Genomic DNA, 21,943 nt, shown 5'->3' with positions numbered 1-21,943 from the left:
CAGGATGGCACATGACATTCATAGATAGATTGGTTGAAGATGTGTGAAAAAATGGTGCCAGCTGGATGACACAGTGCTTCAGTGTTGCTGAGGAGATGCCATCAGGTCCTGGGGCTTTTCTACACTTCTAAGACAACTGGTATGAAAACATCATAGCAGGACTGCAAGGCTGCATTCGATAACTATATTTGATAATAGTCTGTCAAAACGTCAGAAATAAGTGGAAGAGTGAGTGTTATTCCTTGAAATTTAAAAAAATCCAAACATGTTGACTTAACTTTCTCTCAAACCTGTGAATTTCAGCAAATACTCCCACTTGAGAAGCTAGAAGGAGATAAATTGGGGTATTGCACTTTAAAATAAATGATCACAATTGTTTCCAGTGACCTTTTCTTGCAATAGTTTCGGTTGCAGGGTGCTGCCACTGATTATGGGGGTCAGTAGGGAGGTCTTGTGGCTTGAATTGCTGTTTTTTTGCCTTTCAATTTGCACTGCAATGAGTGTTTATCGAGTGAATTCATGTGTATTTCCTCCTGCACTTTAGCCTGGGTGTGCATCTACTGGAGTGTTTTGAGTTTGCAGGTGTCTTTCCTCTGAGTTGGCTAAATATCTGTTGCATGATCAAACATGTGCCTCTCAAGAGTGAGATGTACTGAGCACATTTAGACACAGCAGCTGTGATTACTTATTAAAAATCCCGAATTCTCCAGACATAGTCCCAAGATCAATCAGAATTTAAGCATACGTAAAAGAACACTGCATTATTGTTCTTAAGTGACAGATTAAGCGTGCAAGGATCCATTGCGTCTTGCAATACCACTTTGTTTGTTAGGAAGTGATAATCAGGCTGCACCCAACACATACACACGCAGACCGGTGTTACCATACATAACCAATGAGTAGTTACCGCACACCCAAACACTCTGGTAAAATGCTGCCCCCTGGTGATTTGGAGTGTGGTATATGAAGCACTAACTTCACCTGAGTGAGCAACTGAACCCCTAACGGCTTTTCTTTCCTTCTCTAACAGTGTAGGATTGATCAGTGGACTAGAAAAGTGCAATAGAATGCAGTACATTCAGTATTTCTGTAAAAGAAGCAGGCCTGCAGCCAAATTTGATCTGTTAATTGATGTAAGGGTGAGGTCAGGGACGCTTGTGTTTCAATGAAAGGTACTGGAACAAATGCTGAGCAATAAAAATGAGGGCCTTCCACTTGTTCAGGGTGAACTAACAGAAAATGAAAATGTTTTAATGAGCGAGCAGAGTCCATCCACACAGACTGAATGAACTTATTTTCCCAGGTGGTGGTAGTTTGTCTCTGAGATGCCCATCTTCACCGACGTGTGACACGTGTTCTTATCTGAGCAACATCCAAGGCCAAAGAGCTGCGTGCGCTCAGACGTGGATCCGATCTGATGGGTGTCCAGATTGGAGCGCATGTTTGCAGGACTCTGCTTTTATCCTCTTCATGATCTTCAGGTAATTTTCCACTGAGTTGCTCAGCTTCATGTAATATAAACAAACAAGTGTGAAAGATGAAGGCAGGCACTGCATGCAGATTTTATTCATAAATGCCAAATGGCACATTAGCAAGATTCACGTCTTTGCACTGAATAAACCAGATCCACCAGGAAATCCATTATACAAAATAATCACCTTGATTTAAAAAAAACACAACCCTGTTATTTAGGAAACTGCAAATCTAAGGTGACAAGGGCCCTCTGCTTAATGCAAGGAGAGCTGCTTACATTGCCTGATTAAAGAGCCTCCACGACGTGCCTGCAGAAATTTAAATGTGAATGTCTCAGCTTACCTGAGGCAGCTGCAGTGCTCTGAACGCAACTCTGCTCATTTAGAGAATTTAAAATGTGTATCTTGCAGTCCCAAACTCAACATAACTTATTCCAAAATATACAGAGGAAAAGGTCGTTCCAGGGTTCTGTGGATATATCATCTCAAATGATCATCTCTGTGGGTGATTAATCATTCGTGAACACTTATTGATTGTTCTGAGTCGCAGAGCATTTTAAGGCCTTTAGATTACTGAGAAAATGAACTTTACAGACATATAGACTTACCTTGATTCATTAGAATGATTCTTTCAAGTAGTCTGGGAGCAGAAAAACAAATCTGTTCATTAGGGATCTCTGTCTGCACACATCCAAACAGATCAGCTCTTAATTCATTGTTTGTTTTGCTGTGACCTCTCGAGGTGGTGCAAGAGTAACATATTGTCAAGGTATGAGGGTGCCTCTTGTAGCTATCCTGCAGCATCCCAGCAACATCAGCGGTGATTTGTAGTTTTGTCTCCAGCTACCTGATGGATATAAATCCAGGAAATGAGTTTTGAAAATGCACATGTGAGCAGAAAAATGAGATGTGGGTTTTGTGCCTCAAAAATGGTTCAATCACAAAAAATAATATGTGCAAAATGTTCAATATCCCAAGTACAAAACATTCATTATTCATGATTAGCATAATACATCTACAAATCTGTCCAGAGAGCAGGATATTTAATAAGATGGAAGACACTTTTACATCGAAGCTGATGAAAAAACGTCTGTTTCAAGGTAAGACAAGGAAGGAAGGTTATGTTTTTCTGAATATTGAATCAAAGTGCACAAGTGTGTCAGGCTGGTTCAGCAGATGCGTCTATCAGCCCAGATCCTGGCCACGGACAGCTGATGCGTTATTGTTCACGTTTCAGGATTAACAATAATGAGATTTTGCTCACAGCTTTTTCGAATGTCATGCTAATCTCTGTGCTACTTCCTGAGCGTGTGCCGGAGCTCTCTAAAAGTTAGCCTCCAGGCATTTACTCCATCTTTAAATCATACAAAAATCCACATGCCCTCGTGAGATCATGGGCCACCCTCTCTACTGTATGTCTTCTCTCAACGCTGCTGTTAATTACTAACAAGCTAATCATTACGGGACCTTCTCCTTCCTCTCCGCGTGCTCTTGCTTCCTCTGTTACTGGTGATGTAATAATAAAGATAATGGAGAGCTTAAATGGTAATGACTATCATCAGCTATGATGGAATTAGGCTCATATTATATTAGAGTGCCGTCTCACCTCCCATCGGGTTAGTGATACATCTTCAGGTGTGGTTTTATTTTACAATGACCGCTCTAGTTTTAGTTTTATGCTGACTGTCCCTGTGGAGGAGAGCAGGTTTGATGCCGCTTTTCATTTCTTTTAAAGCTGCAAGAAAATACAGAGCAACTTCTTCATTGTACAGGCAGCTATGCTTATTATTGCGCTAATGAAAGGTCAAGCATGCATATCATTAACGGTACACTTCAACAGATGAAAACCCTGAAGTATGATGTGAAGTATCACAAACTCATGGATGGAATATATCCGCCCTGCTGTCACTTTATACACTGATGCCTTAAACTTGCTGTATTTAAGTATTTTAATGTCAAATATTCAAAAAAAGAACTTAAATGATGCAAAAAGATAAGTGTCTGACATTTGCTGATGTTAGCGTGCTAGACAGCAGCCCTTCCCATCTTGTACTGAAGACCTTTGTGGCATTTAAGACAACTCAGAAGTCTGGAAAAAACATGTTCTGAGTTGAGAAGTCAAGATTTCCTGCGGTTAAGAAATTAAACTATAACAGACCGACGCAACATGAAGATGACAAAGTGCCAGCGTTAAAGTCAGCAGCTCTGCCAGCTTTGAGGGCTCGGTTTAATTTTCATCAACTAATGTTTGCTTTTGTCGTTGTTTGCATGGACCCAGTCATGATGTGCTGCCCTGTGCTGTAGGAAGTCGTCGTTTCCTCTTCTCCTGACTCTCCAGTGCATTTGAATTCTGACTCGAGACTCCTCCGCCTGAAGGCTAGCAATTTATTGACACCGGGAAAAACAAGGGTTTCCTCCATCTTATTTACTGCTCCTCTGAGCTAACCAATTTGCTGGGCATCGTCTCAGCGAGCTGTTATGCCTTCTTGACGGTCAGCGCTTTAAATCTTTAGGAGAGACGTCCAGTACGTTAGTCCAGAGCGGAGAGGCAGTGAAACAAATGATCCTTGTGGGAAATTAAGGGGAGATGTAATTATGAGAGGTGCTTCACCAACTAACTTGTGTTTACCTGCAGTAAATTTGTGTTGATCTTAATGAGCATAGTTTTCACGTCAGGCAAGATTTAGGGAGAGAAAATAGCGTGTTCCTTTTGTTGCCCTGCATATGACACTGTGGACACACTGAGGCGCTTGCTTACACTCACACCCATCACTCAGTCATGGGCGCCTGTTTTCATCAATCAGAATTGCATCGGCATTACATGGCACAAAGTCAAACAGTGTCCTCTCGCTGAATCAATTGGCAGGAGAAGCTGTGAGATTAGATTGCATCTGAGGAATGCTAATCTACCAAGAGTCCAGGTCTGGAGATGTCGTGATTAAAGACTCAATTTCCCTGAGGTCCGTGTGGTGTGATCACATATTACCACTAACTGATGCAGTGTCTCTGACATCTGCACTCCTGACGGCACAGCTGTCACAAACAGTGGCATCGACTATGTAGAATAGAGGATCTGGCAGCTGCATCGGATTAAATATCCCTGTCAGAGTTAAGAATCAGTCTGGTCATGGTGGTCTTAAGTAGCTGTGTTATACCATCAAACTGCATATTCATGGTTGAGGAAGTGAGCAGCTAAGCCGAAATGCTGCCATGCAGCATTATCTTCACAACACAGGAAGCGCCGCTGTATTATCACCACATGTATCCCAGTGGAAGGCGTCTCTGAGCAGCAGGTTTTAATGCTGTTTTGTTGTGCTGCTTTTCACTAACACTGACAGCGCTTCTCTGCTTGTATTACAGTCCTATCATCTTGTCAACGGATTGACACCTAGAAATACAAATTCCTGCTTTACTGTAAAATGACCTCATTGCCACTATTACATGTTTTAGCTTATTACCTAGAACAGGATTTATCAAAGGATACCTCTAAGTGGATTTGCTGTAGACAGCATGATATTTGTATTCATATCAGCGCCGAGACTGAAACTGGCTTTATTTTTGTAATCATGACCGCCACCATTTTTGTGCCCTTGTTTTTGTTTTTTGTGAAAGTAGTTTTATCTTCATGTAATAGGACTGTGGACTAGAATGGACTAGAAAACAGAAATGTATTGTGTTGAGGCAAAAATGGCAAAATTTATAGTGTTGAAAAATTCTGATGTTAATTAAATATTATTCAAATTTAAGAACAAAAATTGTATCTTTACATATTGATTGGTTGGATTCTTATGCTCAGGTGAAAACGAGCTATTTCGCTTACTCTGAGATAGTTATGAGATAATGTAATTATCCCAATTAATTAAACTAACTAGTAAATGAATCACTAAGGAATTGATTATCAAAATGGCTGACAGTTTTTAGACAGCCAGTCGAGACAATGTCAACCGTTCAAATTTGCATGCTTTTGTAACAGTAGCACATTTTAGCCAGGAATGCTAACATGCTGACAAAGTTGGTGCTCAGTGGTTTCATGCTGCCTTCAAGTGAGCACGTGTTTATCAGGTTCATGGAAAGAATCCATAAGAACGATCACTCTTGAGGCCTTCACAATCTCATGTGAACAGTTTTGTAAACACAATCTCAAGGCAGCAAGAGCTACATGTGCTACAGTCGAGCTAGTTAGTCACACATTTCTGTCAATGCTCCTTTGAAAAATAAGGAATGATTAAATTCAGCTGGGATGAAAAAGGAAAAATGAAAGGAAAGTATAAAGCTTAAGAATTCTTTGTACCCTCAGTTTTAATTATAATATGACTAAGAGATGTATTCCATGTTGCTTATTTCTGCTTCTTTTACGGCTGCAAGCTTCTGCAACTTTCAAGTTCACCCTGCCATTCATAATTTCATCTGATTCACGAGATCCTTTCATGTACGTGCATGCTAAATAATTATGCTTCATGTTTGTTTTTTCTGAAGCACAAATGAAGAGTTCCAGAGAGAGTCCTTGAAGGCACCGCGAGGCAAGGCCCTGCCCTCGTTGCAGATCCATGCAGGTGATTTCATTAATGTGGCTGATTAGTTGTCATCTCTGGACTGTGTAGGCGTAGACTCACTGCTTGATCATCATCTTTATGAGTCTCCTGTTAGCTCTGTTTCATCTGTTTAATATGCTAAACAGATCATATAAAACTACATTTATTATTCTCGTTGGCTCTGGTCATCTGAGCAGGACTCAACAAAGCAGCAACAGGAAGAAAACACAACGACACACTGGTGAGGTCCTGCAAACTGCTTAATTACAGTATGCATTCAATAAATGTGTTTATAGTTCATATTAGCATGTATTTGATAGCACTACAACATATTTAAATGGTCATTTCAGTAGTACAACCAAGCTATGATGGTATTGGTGATTTTATTCAATTTACATATAAATAATAGAAAAAGAATAGCATTGCAATTACAATATATATTTAACAAGGAACTTAAATTGAAGTAAATTAAATTGCTGGATATAATAAGATGAATTGAAGTTGTTAAGAGGAACGGCTGAATATTTCATTAAATTCACAATCCCTTCAAATAATCACCTCATTCTCCTGTTGCTATGCTAAATATGAAGCTCCAGCAAGCAGGGATTACCATAGCTGAGCATAAAGGTTGAAAAGGGGAGAAAATGCTTAATTGGATTCTGTTTTGAATCTGTTTTACCTGAGGACGTGTAGTTTTATTGAGATTTATGGACTACAGTGGGTTGATTTGTGAGTTTTTGGGGGAATGAGCAGTGGGTCAGAACCAGCATGGAGGAGATGAACCATGGACAACATAACAAAGACACCAAAAAACTGTCTTAAAACACAGCACCTCTTTTCATGGCAAAATAAATACTGTAAGAGGGAACAGGTGTACGGTACTCTTCTCCTTCTCTTGTGAGATAACACTACACATTACATAAGTTTGTCCTGGTCCCCTTGCTCTTAGCTAATTGGTGCTCCCGTGGTAACCAGTTTGTAGTAGGCTCCCTTCAGGGCCATGAGCTGGTCATGCGTTCCCTTCTCCATTAGAAAGCCTCTGGACATAACAGCGATAATGTCTGAGTTTTGAATGGTGGACAAGCGATGGGCAATCACGATGCAGGTCCGACCCTCTCTGGCTTTGTCCAGCGCTTCTTGCACAGTCTGTGTCAGGTGGAGACACACACACACACACACACACACACACACACACACACACACACACACATAAGTAGAACTCATGGACTCACACTGGCAGGAGCCATCATCATCTCTCTCAAATGCACACACAAGCTGTACAATTATGGCAATTTCAGAATCACGTGTTGATTACTGTCATTAGTATGTTCCTGTGAATCAGCGGTTCAGTGATTTGAGTGGGGATCTACAGGCCCACGGACTGCGTTCATGTCGAAGAGGCTCTGCTGGATGGCTGGAATGAGCTGTGAGCTGCTACTGGTGATAATAATAGACGTGATGAACGATAATGATGTTAATGATAATAATAATTAACTGCCTGCTCCTCTTCCTCTCTGCGCCCGGAGAAACGAAGCAGCTGTGGACGTGAGGAGATGTGCGAAGCTCAGGATTCGCCGAACCATACCTTCTCACTCTCAGTGTCCAGGGCAGACGTGGCCTCGTCCAGGAGCAGGATCTTAGGGTCACGTATGATCGCCCTGGCTATGGCAATGCGCTGCTTTTGTCCACGAGACAGCTGGGAGCCCTGGGCACCGACGTTGGTGTCATATTTCTGCAACAACATTTGATTTTGTTCATACAATTGTCTCTGGTGTGAGTGATGACTTCATCGACTGAGTGTTATTACATGGGGGAAGGTGAAAGATGGAGTGCTCTGGGACTCATTTACCTGCACAGCTCCTCTTCATTCCCACATCACCAGACTTAAAGAGCATCTCCCTCTACCATCTGTCATACCGTCTATTATGCCACCATGTAATTCTTTATTTTATTCATGGTCCTTACTCTTTCAACCCTGCTGCCAACCTGTTTTCTAAACCTGTCAAACGCCACACATCGAGTGCACGCAGTACCTCTGGCAGAGACATGACAAAGTCATGAAGCTGGGCCTTCTTGGCAGCAGAGATGACCTCATTTGGGCTGATTTCCCGCGAGTTGTCGCCATATTTGATGTTTTCCGCGATGCTGCAGTCAAACAAGATGGGCTCCTGGGACACGATGCCAATCTTGGATCGTAGGAATTGGACGTTGATAAGAGTGGAGTCATGGCCATCAATCAGCTGCAGGAAGTAATTGATTTTACCATTAGAAGAAGGCAATATTATAATCAAAGTCTGGATGTACGGTCCACTTAATGAGCTATCATGCTGCCATCGATACTGTGATTTCTCTCCTCGCTCCACTGAGGTGCTACTCTGAAATCTCAGACAGAGAATCAGGATTTTGTTTCCAAACCACTTCAAACTCAATTAAGGCCATTTGAGGCTTGGCAACGATCCCTTACTGGCACCAAACTGCAACTCCTGCTGGATAAGTGTTCCCTTTCCTTAAAAACATAAAGCATCGCCTAAAAGCACAAAAAGTGATGTGAGACTTCAATCATAGTAAATTACACTTTTCATTTAGACAGTGACACTCCAGGCACAACTCAAGAGTGTACGTTAAAAGCAGACTAGACATGTGATTTATTAATTTCAGAATGACGTGACATTTTCAGAAAGGTCAGCATCTGCTGTGACTGTATCATTCTGGCTGGTGCAAAGTTAAACCTCACATTTCCAAGCTTGGTGGGTGAACGCTGTTAAGACCACCAGCTTCATTGTGTCCTCCTTTTATTCACCTTCAAAATAAAAGCTGCAGCCAGTCTGAGCCAGGCAGATCCACATCTCTACAACATGCTACTTTAGGCCAGAGGGATCAACACAAACTGAAAGCTCATGAAGCTGCTTATAAAGGAAATATTTGCAGAAAAGTGCTTTCTGACTCGCTGCTGTATTTGTTTTTGGAGCCTTTCTACCTGGTTGAAATGGAGCTCATCTTACGAACTTGCTGTTACTCTTAGTAGACACAGTATTTCGAACTAATAAAGTAAATCTAATTATCAAATAAAAGTACAACACTCAGAAGTGTTATGAGGATTCAACCTCAGGGTTTGTTCCAATATGGAGCTCTTAATGGTCAATAAATTGTGTCTCATCCAGCAGCGTGTCGCCCTCACCACTCTGCCCTGGTCAGGATCATAAAACCTCTCCAGCAGCTGCACACTGGTGCTCTTCCCACAGCCGCTGCTGCCCACAAAGGCCAGCGTCTGGCCGGGCTTCACCGACACACTCAGCCCATTCAGGACCTGGATGTCTGGCCGGGTGGGGTAAGTGAACTTGCAGTCAATGAACTCAATGTTGCCTTGGAAGTTGTCCTGAAAACGTGGGAGACAGAACGAGGGAAGCGTGTGAAGGTTTTGTTGTGAGTGAGGCAGCCATGGACTGTAATTACATTTTTTTTTACTTTATGCTAACAGTGTTCTTTTGAATGCACAAGAGACTAGTAATCTTATTCCTTCTTTCTCCACATCAAGACTGATGTAATAAAAAAAAAATCAAGCAATAAAGGATAAGAAATCTGACTTTCCATCTGGATTCCCCTCTGCATCTATCACTAAAAGAGCAGGCGGCGCTCATTTTTAATATGCTCAGCCGGCAACATGGCAGCAAGGTGAAACATGGCTTAATCGCTGCCCTCCTACCCATTTATCTCCCTTGTTGCTGTAGACACTGATCTGAGGCACACGGTCAAGCAGCTGGAAAAACCGTGCAGCTGAGATCTTGGCCTTGGCGTAGTCTGGGGTGTACGAAGAGGCCCTGCCGAGGGCCGTTCCGCTGGTGACGATGGCGGAGATGACCCTGCAGCACCAGAGGCAAATAAGTAACTGTTTCCACATATTTTTCACTGCAAGAGACAATTCAGCACAATGTTTTTGTTGGTCCACGTCCGTTTCAACTTGTTTTTATGTGTTCATATCCATAAGCCTGGTTATTTCTTGCAAATTAACTGATGGCATTCAAATTAGAAGACACTTAACAAATTTGAAAGCGACACTAAATTAGAGTAAGCGTTTCCCGCAAGAAATAAAATTTGAGCTCAGAGCTGCTGAAATACACTGAAAGATGGAGAAAAGGTTTAAAAGGTAGAACAAACCAAAGGGAGCTCATCTGGACAAAGCAAGGACATATCTCACCTGAACACCAAACTGAAATGGAGCCCCTCTTGTCGCACCAAGTAACCTCCAAACCTGTATGAGGCGGAGTTTGTCAAGAAGACGACACACTGGGCAAACCCGTAGCAGGCGCCGTACACGTTAGCCTTCTTCAGAGCTGCTTGGTACGGAGCGTCCAGCTGGGTGTTGAACATGTCCACGAAACTCCTCTCCTTCCCCAGACCAGCGATGGTGCGGATGTTGTTTAGAGCCTCGCCTGAAATCTGCAAAGAAGAAACAACAGATAGATGAATAGAAGTTGCTCTTAATTCCTGTGTTTTTCATGTTTGAGGGCAAAATAGGATATCAAGTATTTGCTGTGATCTTATCTACATCCTATTTTCTGCTGCTGCAGAATTCCCCACAGGGATCATTAAACTTTCATTTAATCCACTTTATTCAGCAAGGGGGGAGGTGTACTTATCCAGATAATAATTACAATAGCATAAAGGAAGTTCCTAGTAAATTGACTTTTGAATAGTTTGTGAACTTTCTGGACCTGAGGACTAGAACCTCTTAGCACCATGACAAGATTCCAAACAGGGGTGGCCCCAGTAGGAGGCTGCCTCACCAGATTACAGCAGTGTGCAACAGTGTTGGTAAACCGCTTAAAGCTGAAGTTGGCTGTAGGAACTTGAATCATAGAGCTTAAAATAGGTACTGCTGTTCAGCTGCTCTCAAGAGATAAGTCAGCTAATATCACCCCTTACCTGTAGTTTTATTCGGATTACTATGGTAATGTTTATACTTCATTATCAGAATACTGTAGTATTTAGAAGTCCTCCCGTTCAAGCATGTTCCCAGTATCATTATCTCACTCGTCCAGCCGCCTCCATGGCCTGTTTGTCCTGCTTGGCGAAGCCGGTGAGCATTTTTGCCTGGAAGCCACCTGAGAGAGCGATGAACGGCAGGAAGCAGAGGATGAGCAGCGTGAGCTTCCAGCTAAAGTAGAAGGACATGATGATGGCCACGCCGATGTTGGTCAGGGAGTTGACGATCATGCCGATCTGGGAGCCCGTGGCCTTTTAGGGGGGGTTAAGAGAGAAGGATGATGCTGCTGAGCACTGCATGTAGAATTTTAGATATTTGTATATCTAAAAATTACCAAAAACTTCATAGCCCCAACCATCTCCAACAGCAGCAGCTGAACTGTGCCGTGTGAAGAGATAAACCCAATGAGCTGTCCGTGGTGCTGATGAAGCAGCCTACTTTGTAGTGGCTCCTTTTTACTCTCTCTCTCTCTGTCGGTTTTGTCCCGAATAAAAAAATTCACATAATTTTACTCAATCACAGGCCTCTTACTGCTGTCTGTGGTATTTCTGTTCTTTTCCTTTAACATGAATCATTAATATTTTGTTCACACGCGTCTGTGCAGCTGAAGGTACATGTCAAACCAAGCCACCTCTGGAACTTTCTTTTTTTTTTTTTTTGAGTGGGGAGGGGGGTTAAAGTTAAAAGATCTCAGAGTTGAGATATTTTATGTGTCAAAGAAAAAAGACTCTGAGGAAGCTGGCAGAAACAAGGAAACCCCCATCAGGAGTAGCTCAATGAAGATGGCCGTTTGTACTTCACTCTGCTGCAGTTGGTGTGATTTTTATTTCAGTGAATGTGCTTTTGTCCAAATGTCCAAAAAGATGAAGTAGGTTGTTGGCCGTGGTCATACGGAGCATTGAAAAGCAGCTGTTAGAGTTTGTCTGCTTGTGTTTGTACACAGTCTGTTTCTGAGACGGAGACTTTACCTGCAAGCTTGTCTCCGCGTTCATTAGTTGCGGTAGTAACAGTGTAAGGAGTGCTGTGACCCTGCAGGTTGTGAGCTCTGTCAGTAATTCTAAAACATGGCTTCAACAACAAGTAATTAAGTTTAGTTTCTTTTTCATGCTTTTTTCCTTTGTGCATCTCTTTTTGTGTCTTTCTTTGAGATGTTACTACGTCTAACAGATGTTTCAATATAAATATGGTGCACTGAAGTTCTCATTATCTTTTTACCGAGGCTATAACTCACCCCTTGAACTTGTGAGGCATCAGTAGCAAGACGTGTGGTCAGAGCTCCGGGGCTGTTCCTGTGATCATCAAACCAGCCGATTTCTTGACCCAGCATGGCGTGGAAGCCCAGCCGCCTTAACCTTCGGGTTAGCAGCTCACCGGATTTAGAGAAGGCGTAGCCCTAAGGAGAACAGGATGCTCTCTTGTGACTTCTTTTTTCCCCCAACCTTGAACAGAGGCACGAACACAATCAGTCTGCCAATCTACCTGCAGCATCTGGGTGAAGAAAGAGACCACGCCAACCATGACAAAGAAGAGGCAGATGCTATCAATCTCTTTCCTCTGAGCCACAGGATCTGTAACAGAAAAGGTCTGCACACACAAACACACACTTATAAGTCCAATGCACAGAGATATAATAGAGACTATTATGCTTATAGATAAGGTGTAACCATATGAGTTAAACATCTACTGCAACCTCACCGCCAAGATTTGACTGAAAAGTAGCGAGTAAACCGGGTTGACCCCTCCGTTTACAGCCGCTCCAAAAGATCCAAAAAGCATATAAGGCCATTCAGGTAGATTGTACTTCAGGATCCTGGCAACCGGTGCTGGCTCTACATGCTCCTCCTCTTCCTCCTCCTCAGGAATGGCGTTCTGAACACAACCAGTCAGAGGCTGAGAGCAAACTAAATACATTACCAGGAACATCTCAAACAAAACACTCTTGTTCTGTGCCTATCAGTGACCTGCTTTAACCACCCACATGTAGAATTGAATGCCCCCAACACACACACACACATACACACACACACACACACACCTTTGACTTGTCTGCTTGTGACACAGCATAGGCTCTTGGGCCGAGTTCTCCAACGATGGGAACAGAAGACTCTGGAACCAGGTTGGACAGCTGGGACCGGGACCGCTGGCGGATGGAGGCTCTGTAGAAATGAAAAGAGGAGGCAAATGTTACATGGATATTCTAGAAAGGCTGTTGTTCTCCTTGTACTGGCTAGTGATGATGATGATGATGTTAGAGAAGATAGTGTCAGCTAAATCCTGCAAATGTCAACATCAGAGGGTAATTAAGTAAACGATAACAGTTTCTGCCATGATGCAGCCAAAGTGTAATAATCTGCTTTAGATGCACAGTCAGGAGCGTGTAAATGGAAATTAAACACAAAGTAAGCAAATTGGCAAGTGGTGAACGTGAGAAGGTGATTGGAGAAGTGTGTGTATAATACCTGAAGCTAGTCCGGTAGCTGCCAGCTCTGGATAGACTCAGCTTCTCTGGCTCATCTTCCCTGTCAGCCACTAATGAGAGAGAGAGAGTGATCAGTGCAGCCTCAGACATCGATCAATACGCGTTTTATTTTTAGAGGAGTGAGATTAGCTTTTCTGCTTCATCTCCAAATTTTCACCCACTCTGCCGAGCCTTCTCATTGAGGGCCTTGTCCCCTTGGCTTTGTAGGGTGACAAGAGTGAAGTAGACGCCCTTCCTCTCCAGCAGGTCGTTGTGTTTGCCCCTCTCGACCGCCCGGCCGTGCTCAAAACCCACAATGACGTCAGCGTTCTTTATGGTGGACAGACGGTGAGCGATGGAGATGGTGGTCCGCCCCATGCGCACCTATGAGGATTATATCAGTTTATCATATTTTCCTGGGAATCTATTCATATCTGCGCATCATATTGGCAAATTTTGGAAGCAATGGTCTTTTCTTTCTCTAGATATGTAACTGTGTTAGTCCAGTTTTGCTTGCCTCTCATCTTTGGTGCTCAGTCTTTGTTATTTACAATGAGGAAACACTGCAGTCAGTGTAGGATTGAGGGGATTTTCAGATGTTTTGGAAATGAAGAAATTCGCTGTATGCACAAAAATGTGACTATCATACAACATAAACTTGTTTTCAAACTATCATTTTCAGCAAGTAAGGTGTAAAAGATCAGAAACAAATCCAATATTGTGCATCCCTCATTATTAATTGATGTTTCTGATTTTGAATACATGAAGGAGTAGGAATTCTGATCTGTTTTACAAGTCAAAATAAAATGATAACAATGTAAAATAATTATTTATCATTTTTGTTGTTGTTGTTGTTAATGATTCCTTAATGATTTTAATGTGTAGAGACACTGGGGCGGTACTCCAGCGTCCTGCACTGTCCCGTCTGACTAATCTACTACAGGCTAATTGACTTGTTTGAGCTGTTGGAATCTGCCTTGTGGTGTTTGTATTTTCTGTGTCTTATTCTGGCGATGCACCTGCCTGCTGCTGAGCTGATCAGCAGTCAGTGCAGGTAGAAGGCAGCGTTTGAACAAGACTGGCAGCCTGGTTTCTGTTCTTTAGCTTGTCTGACAAACACATCAATGTATGTTTTCTAAGACTCTGGCTTGTTTGGCTCAGTAAGTGATGCTTTGTGTGTTTGGGTCAAATAGTTTCGGATGGAGGACGATGGAATGTTTTTTTTCACGGGATGTCTGTAGCTCATTATATGTTGAACACTCTGAGCTCACACTCTTTCTTTTATCAGTTCTGGGCATGAACCATGCAGACCTACTTTATCCAAGGCCTCTTGAACCACAGCCTCACTCTCATTGTCCAGGGCAGAGGTCGCCATGTCCAGCAGCAGGATACGAGGGTTCCTGACCAGCGCTCGGGCGATTGCTATACGCTGCTTCTGACCACCACTCATCTGTCCTCCACCTTCTCCCACCAAGGTGTCGAATTTCTGCCAAGATGTAAATGAATAAATGAGTGATTTCACCTTTTAACAACATCAATTTTGAAAGCGTTTCCCTCTTTCGCTGTGCCTCACCTGCGGTAGGTCCATGATGAAGTTGTATGCATTGGCTTCCTTGGTGGCGTTGATAATGTCATCCATTGAGACCCCGGGTCGACCGTAGCGTATGTTCTCAGCGATGGTGGTGGCAAACAGTACTGGCTCCTGCTCCACGATGCCAATCAGCGAGCGCAGCCATTGGATGTTCAGCCCTCTGATGTCATGACCGTCCAGGGTCACCTGAGGAGGAGGAGAGAGAGAGAGAGAGTGAGCAGCTTCAAGGGATGATGATGATGATGAAGCTATTACAGGATGTCACTGAGCCCTAGAGAGAAGGAAATGATGGACAGAGAGAAAAAAAGAGAAAATATTTATTTTTGAGGCCTCAAGCTCTAGCTTGTCTCTGCAATTTAATTTATAGCAAAGAGATGCTGTATTGCTTCCATGTTGCGTTTTATCTTGAACAACTTAGATACTGAATCACTGAATTGAGTTATGCTGTGTCAAAATAACGAAATTGAGAAAACAAGTTTTATCTTAATTCTTTTCATTCTAAAACAATGGCCACTCCAAGGCTCAGTCGTACTCTTATGTACTTTTTTTTGTTAAACAGTACTACTTTCAAATGATAAGGTTGTTAGTCCTTCATAACTCCCAAAGCAGAGTTATAAAGGCCTATTTTCTTCTCTGGAGGCTGGAAGGAATAAGAAAATAAGGTGTGAGAGACCTATAATTCCTCTAAAAGTAAAAAAAATGAGGTTGTTAGGACCAATTGGCTGAATACGGAAACAGATTGTCATGTACTTCTATCATCCTCAGGGGGGATGGTTATTTTTGAAATGACTCGAATGAAGCTTAAAAGGAGCGAGATGGCAGCTGCAGTGTGTGGAGGAGAGAGCTGTCAGGAGAGGTCACAGATAAAAGAATGGCAACGTGTTACTGAGCTCTATTATTGAACGCGTGTCTCAAATCTACCATTCCTTCTTTAGGATCATAGAAGCGCTGGATGAGTTGTACAGCAGTGCTCTTCCCGGCTCCACTGGGGCCGACAAAGGCCGTGGTCTCCCCTGACTTCACTGCAACACTGAGCTGGTCCAGGATCTGATGACAGGATGACATGACACCAGGTGACACATCATGCCTTTAGAAATTATACATAATTTGAATAAAGAAATACCAAAATACCTTGACTTCAGGTCTGGAAGGGTAGTAGAAGGTGACATTGTGGAACTCAATATCTCCTTTGACCCTGTCCAGCTTATATCCAGCTTCAGATAAACAGTCGATTTCTGGCTCCTGGCAGGTTTAAAATGACACTGGTCAAGAGGAGGGAATGGTGGATAATACAGACCCCTTCTGCTCAAAATAAATAACATTCCTACTCTGTCAATAGTTTCATAGATGATTGTTGCAGCTCCACGACCTGCTGCAAATGCTTCCAAACATGGGGAGGCCTGCCCCAAGTTCATGGCTGCGATCAGAACGCCAAAGAACACCTGGAATGATAAAATGCGGCAGCAGTATTGACGTGCAAATAGAGTCTTGCCCAGTGGCAGAACTGGACCTCTAGAACCCTGGACCCCTCCTCTGTCTCCACCCCAGACATGCAGACATGTATTTAAATGCTAATAATTCTCTCTTCTTAAAGCAGCAGTTTTCTTTCACTGTTTTGTCCATGCTTGTCATAACAAAAGAGAATTAATGGGTTCTGGGAAAAATACTCATAAAACAACATAATTACTCAATTAAACCATGACAGAAGTATGATGTTGGCTTCAGGGCTGAACAAACAACCCTGCCCTCGTCCCGTATCTGCATTGTTGTGGGTCTTCTCGGGACGTGTGTGTGGTACCTGCAGTAGTGTCCCTGGTGTGTACTCCTCAGTGTCCACCACAAGACTGGAGCCGTACCAGAAAGCCAGTCCGTAGCACAGGAAGATGATCAGCCACATGTATCCGGTGAAAAAGCCCATGATCAAACCCTTCCTTATGCCCCAGCGCTGTGCTGAGATCAGGTTCTTGTCGTACCTGTAGAGAAGAGGAAGAGCTCGCTTGGCTTCTACTGAAGATATAATGTTCAGCATTCATCACGCATATCCTACCTTTGCACTTCTTTGTGCTCCCCACCAAAAGAGGCCACAGTCCTGATGGAGGTGAGGACCTCGTCGGCTATGGCTCCAGCTTTGGCGTAGGCCTGGAGCTCCATCCCTGTCAGCTTAGCCACAAACTAGACCCGGAGTAAAACCACGGTGGCGAGAAGGCTCTGTTAAAGGCATACTTCACCCTGAAAGTGCTTTTACCGAAAAAGCCTTAACAAATACATGTCTTGAGCTCACATCGACAGTTTTACCTTCTTTCATTACTCATCAGTACCTCCAGACAGAAAGGAGCCAGCTATGCATCTGAAGCTTGAACTTAATGGAGACTTTCAGCAAACATCAGCAGAACAGCTCATTAGCGTCAAACTGGAAGTGTTACCACTCCAGCTTAAACATGTTTGTTGAGCACTAAGCACACAGCTTGATAAAAGAAGATGATGGAAGATGTTTTCCTATTTTTTTAGCCATCATTTGCTATTAGCTTCAAGCTACTTATACATAGCTGGCTCTTTCTGCATTCTGGAGTCACACAGCAGTAATGTAGAGGAGAGAAACATCATGGTGAGCTCTTTATTGATTATTTGAAAGGTAAATAAGAGATAATAGAAGTGAAGAGGTGTCAGGTCTGTTCGAACAGGAAAGTCAAGACAAATCAGCAGAAGCTGAAAGTCAGTCAAGGGAAATTAAGTCAAATTTGGAGTAAAGAGAAGTCAAGTCTCACCAGAGCCATTAGGCCAGCTCCGATACCAATCAGTGGGCTCGCTGCCACGATCACCAGGGTTAACTTCCATCCTTTCACAAAACCGATGCAGAAGCCACAGACGAAGGTGGTGAAGCGCTGCAAAAAGATGGCAACCTGATCGGCGATGGCATCGTTGATCTTGTTGATGTCACTGGAACACAGACAGAAGCGATGTAATAGACACGCAGACGCCTGAGCATAATCGTCATTTCTCACTCACTTACTCGGACATGCGAGTGTTGAGCTCTCCCACAGAGGTGCAGTCGAACCAGCCGATCTCCATCCTCATCACCGTGCTGAAGTACATCTTCCTGATGAGCTGAACCTGTTTGGCAGCTGCCGTCACCCACAGAGAGATCTGTCAGGTGTGAGAGAGAGGTGATGGGGTGACTTGTTAAATGAAAAATAGGAGAGTATGCAGGGCAGCAGCACCGTACCCACACCCTGACCTCTGACCTCCTATTGAAAGCCAAGAAGAGAAAGTTTACATGGGTGCACTTAAAGAGGTACTTATGCACCAAAATCTCAGCATGAAGTACTACCCGTGTTCTGAAAACAGCTGGATCTTGTCTTTTGTAGCTATGGAGGTGCCTGAAAACATGCTAATGATGTCATAGTGATGTCATTAGGCTGACTGGAAGCTACATACATGCTAGAGATCTGGACAAAGTGTATTGTGGGCAAAGGAAGAATTCTGGGGCCGAGGAGCTAAAGGGACCTTGGTGGAGTTGTGCATGAGTCTTAATCTTCATACTGACCTGAAAGTATCCCAGCAGGAACACAGCTCCTCCAATTCCAACATAGTAGAGGGCAAATTTGGTCATTTCATTTTCAATGTTAAGAATCCTGAAAGTCAGCACGCATGCATGAATGATACATTAGTACTGCAAAACCACACCGACGCTTCAGTACAGATGTCAAAGCTTTTAATATCTCGTCTTAACATCATGGTTGGCGTTTGAAAACCCATCTCGTGCATTTCTCACAAGCCTCTTACCCACACGACCTGCCCTTCAGTGGCACCAGCATCTCCCACGCTGAATTGTTCATGAAGCCCTCGTATGACTGGTTCAGCGGTGTTACCAGACCGTACCATGCCGTGTAGTTCCTCTTCCACTGGATGGTGTTGTTCACACACTCCTTCCTGTCGTCGCTCAGCTCGTTCAGCTCGATGTCGTACTCGATGAAGGTGTCGGTGAGCAGGCCGAACACCAGCAGCATGAGAGGCTGGGCCGAGCCGTGCAGCACGGCACACACGCTCCCCGCCACCATCATCAGCACCTCCTTGCAGGTGGCGAATCTGAACTAGACATGGATGTAAAATACAGTCTGGTGTTGGGGTGGGTGCATCTCTGAAGCAGAAATGAAGCGACAGAATGGATTTTACCAGCTGAAAGAAGCCAACTCTTATGGCTGGTTGCTGTGTGTTCTCTTGAGCTCTGCATGGAAGAGAGAACCAGTCAGTCTCTACATTAGTGGAACAGACCCAGTACCCAGTATCCTCCACTGTGCTGTTACTCACTTCTCCTCCTCCCTGGCAGTATTCATGGTCCTGCACAGAGGAAAACAGAGGCTGATGAGCATGTATACTAAATTTGAGAGTTGTTTTATTTTTTCTTTTTAAGTGTGACGCAGGAGTTGTGAGGGGGCCCCTGCACAGCTCCATGAACAGAGGTGAAAGAACATAAGATAGCAAAGGACAGTTTTAGTCCAAAAGTAGCCCATGAGGAATTTGACTGTTTCTCCTACTGTCCAAGAGTCAGAAACACTCCACGTAGGCTATTTGCTGGAGCCTGAAGTTATGGAACGGCAGTAGTAGGCTAGCTTGACTACATGGTGAATAAATAATAGACTCTCATGGGCAGGGGGGCCCAGACCTTTTCACTTTGAGACCCCAACCTGACACATTATTGTGAGCTGCAGCCCAAAAATACAAAATGCTAGCAAGATCCCAAGTTCCTTTAATTGAATGTGATTCTTTTTTGTATGGATTTTGCTTTGTAGATATATTTTTTCTTGAAATGCAGGAAAGTGACACAATCATCACAAGGAAAACACGAATTTATCTGTCAGCCATTCTGTCCATTCCTACCCCAAGTGTCCCTCTCCCGCCTGATCCAATTATGGAATCAAACAAATATATTACATATTAACAAAAAGATAGATCCACAAAAAAGGATTTTCTATTTCTCTGTTAAATGCCTTTAGTAAATTATTGTAGTAAGAGGCTCGTTCATGTTTTTCGTCTCGTATTGTACGTCTGGCGAGCCAGATGAGTGGCTTTGGTGTGCTGAGGACAGCCCTGGTGTGCTGGGGTTAGGGTTAAACTTACATGATATTGTGCTTGTGTGTCTTGGGGGGGGGGGGCAGTTCAGACTAAGAAAGCTGTAAATGTATAAATTCATGCAGGATGTTTCATACAAGAAGTTGAGTTTCTGAATGTCACTGAGGTGAAATATTAATTTGCAGGCATCAGTCGCTAAATTAATAAAAACCTGCAGGTCACATCACCAGGTTCTCTTATAATGAACTAGAAATGTAGAGAACAGCATGTGGGTGTTTGAATCTTAGCAACAGCTTCCTGGAGCCGTGAGGAGAAGCACCAACCCACTCGAACTGATTCCAGCTAATTAATCAATGTATGAAGGGGCGGTGCTCCCATTCATGACACTTTGAACTCCAATTTGTCATGCGTCCTCCATTAATTCAATACATTCCATCAAAATGATTCCTGCATTACTTCAGTGTGTGTTTTTGCACTCTGAAAATGCAAAACAAAGCTTGTAAATGCGACACATGCGTGTGCGTGGTCACTGACCTCCACAGAGATAACAAATCTCTCTCTCTCCAGTTACTGAAATCTCACGTGAGCGAGGTGGCCGCCACTCACATTAAATGGTGCATCCCTCATGAGTGCAGCTCTTTTACGAACTCGGTACTATTTTCTACATCAGCGTTACATATGAAAGTCAACTCATGATGCAATAAATCAGACAATCTTGAAGCGGAACATGAAAGGACTTTACTTACATGTAGGAGCCAGCTGGTTCTGAAACACAGGAATGGAATACACATGGTTCCTTTTGACTGAATGTTGATGGACACATAAATGAAATTCATTTTAATTGCATTACCTTCATCTTTACCCTCATAGCTGTGGTTTTCATGCCCAAGTTTTTTAATGCTTTGCAGTTTCACAGATCCAGTTGGCATGTTAACTCATCTGGGAAAAACCCACGTGACAGTCAGAAAGTCCCGCTCAAGTGGATTGTTACCTTCCTATATCTTTGAGGATGAATGAATCTTCAGAGGCTTACAGTTATTTAGTGTGTGCGTGTGCATGTCTGTTTGTGTGTGTGTGTGTGTGTGTGTGTGTGTGTGTGTGTGTGTAAGGAGGAGCAACTTACCAGCTTGTTTATGTTCAAAAGATGACTATCCTTCCTATCCTTGTTTGAGGCTAGTCGTGTGTTCTAAGAGGAGCGATAGAACAACTATCCCTCACAGCCGCTTCTTTCGTCTCGCAGGTAGTCGTCACTGGCAGAGAGCAGGAGTCACTGTGTACCTTGGCAGGACTTCACGTGTCCTTATTGAGCAGAATCTGGGCTTGGTTGGAACTCGGGGTCAGAGTGTTGTGTTTGAGGGTAAGTGTCCTGTCGGTTTATGCTGCTGAAGAGGCCAGTGACCTCGCCGGAGCAAACAACTCACCCACACTGCTTCTGCATCATTATAGTGAAGGATGGATTCACCTGAGCCCAGATGTCATTTGATTCTCGCACCCAAAGCATTTGATAGGCTTTTCCACCACTGCTACCAAAAATATCAATACTATAAAACTTGCTACACTAGCTCTCTTGTCAGCTGTTTGTTTATTACAAATAATCCAAACTGTTTAGGCACTTTGAACTGTTGACAAAGAAATGGCTCAGACACTTTTTAATTAAAGCAGGGACTAATTTGATTCAAATGAAGACCAGAGGCTTTAGAGACTCTTCAATTACTTGGAGCCGCTCACTCTGTTCAAAAATTAGACTGAAACAAAAAACACAATTGAGGTTTTTTTTATTCTTCAACTATATTGTTATTGAGATATTTAAGCTGCACAATTGGTCTTCAAGTTCAA

General features: G+C 43.2%; 2 protein-coding genes across 13 annotated transcripts in view; one reads left to right on the top strand and one right to left on the bottom strand.

The window, feature by feature from the left end:
* Positions 1-9,621, top strand: part of LOC147272708 (beta-1,3-galactosyltransferase 1-like) — a 101,725-nt gene extending 92,104 nt beyond the window's left edge. For 4 of the 12 annotated variants that reach the window (XR_015112171.1, XR_015112166.1, XR_015112161.1 and 1 more), the window contains 3 exons: positions 1,304-1,481; positions 5,949-7,430; positions 7,531-9,621. The gene's annotated coding sequence lies outside the window, so the exon portion shown is untranslated. The remainder of the gene's footprint in view (positions 1-1,303; positions 1,482-5,948; positions 7,431-7,530) is intronic. The other 8 variants (XR_015112175.1, XR_015112173.1, XR_015112164.1 and 5 more) reach the window with 8 other exon arrangements.
* Positions 6,247-21,416, bottom strand: LOC147272707 (bile salt export pump-like). Its single transcript, XM_086200077.1, has 29 exons — positions 21,231-21,416; positions 20,958-21,046; positions 20,854-20,872; positions 19,346-19,375; positions 19,211-19,262; positions 18,821-19,128; positions 18,582-18,669; positions 18,048-18,181; positions 17,803-17,974; positions 17,085-17,209; positions 16,836-17,010; positions 16,366-16,479; positions 16,169-16,279; positions 15,959-16,084; positions 15,020-15,223; positions 14,762-14,932; positions 13,629-13,830; positions 13,448-13,517; positions 13,024-13,144; positions 12,684-12,857; positions 12,468-12,572; positions 12,220-12,381; positions 11,036-11,239; positions 10,200-10,441; positions 9,708-9,864; positions 9,183-9,380; positions 8,038-8,244; positions 7,590-7,736; positions 6,247-7,150 (listed from the first exon to the last, which is right to left on the bottom strand). Exons 2-29 carry the CDS (start codon positions 21,034-21,036, stop codon positions 6,950-6,952), a joined length of 4,098 nt encoding a protein of 1,365 aa, XP_086056203.1. The 5' UTR covers positions 21,037-21,046; positions 21,231-21,416; the 3' UTR covers positions 6,247-6,949.
* Positions 21,417-21,943: the final 527 nt, after the last annotated feature.

This window comes from Aulostomus chinensis, chromosome 1 (assembly GCF_037954235.1).
Source record: "Aulostomus chinensis isolate RoL2024-O1b breed Wild chromosome 1, RoL_Achi_v1.0, whole genome shotgun sequence".
Classification (NCBI taxonomy): domain Eukaryota; kingdom Metazoa; phylum Chordata; class Actinopteri; order Syngnathiformes; family Aulostomidae; genus Aulostomus; species Aulostomus chinensis.
This window is presented reverse-complemented; position numbering and strand designations above follow the sequence as displayed.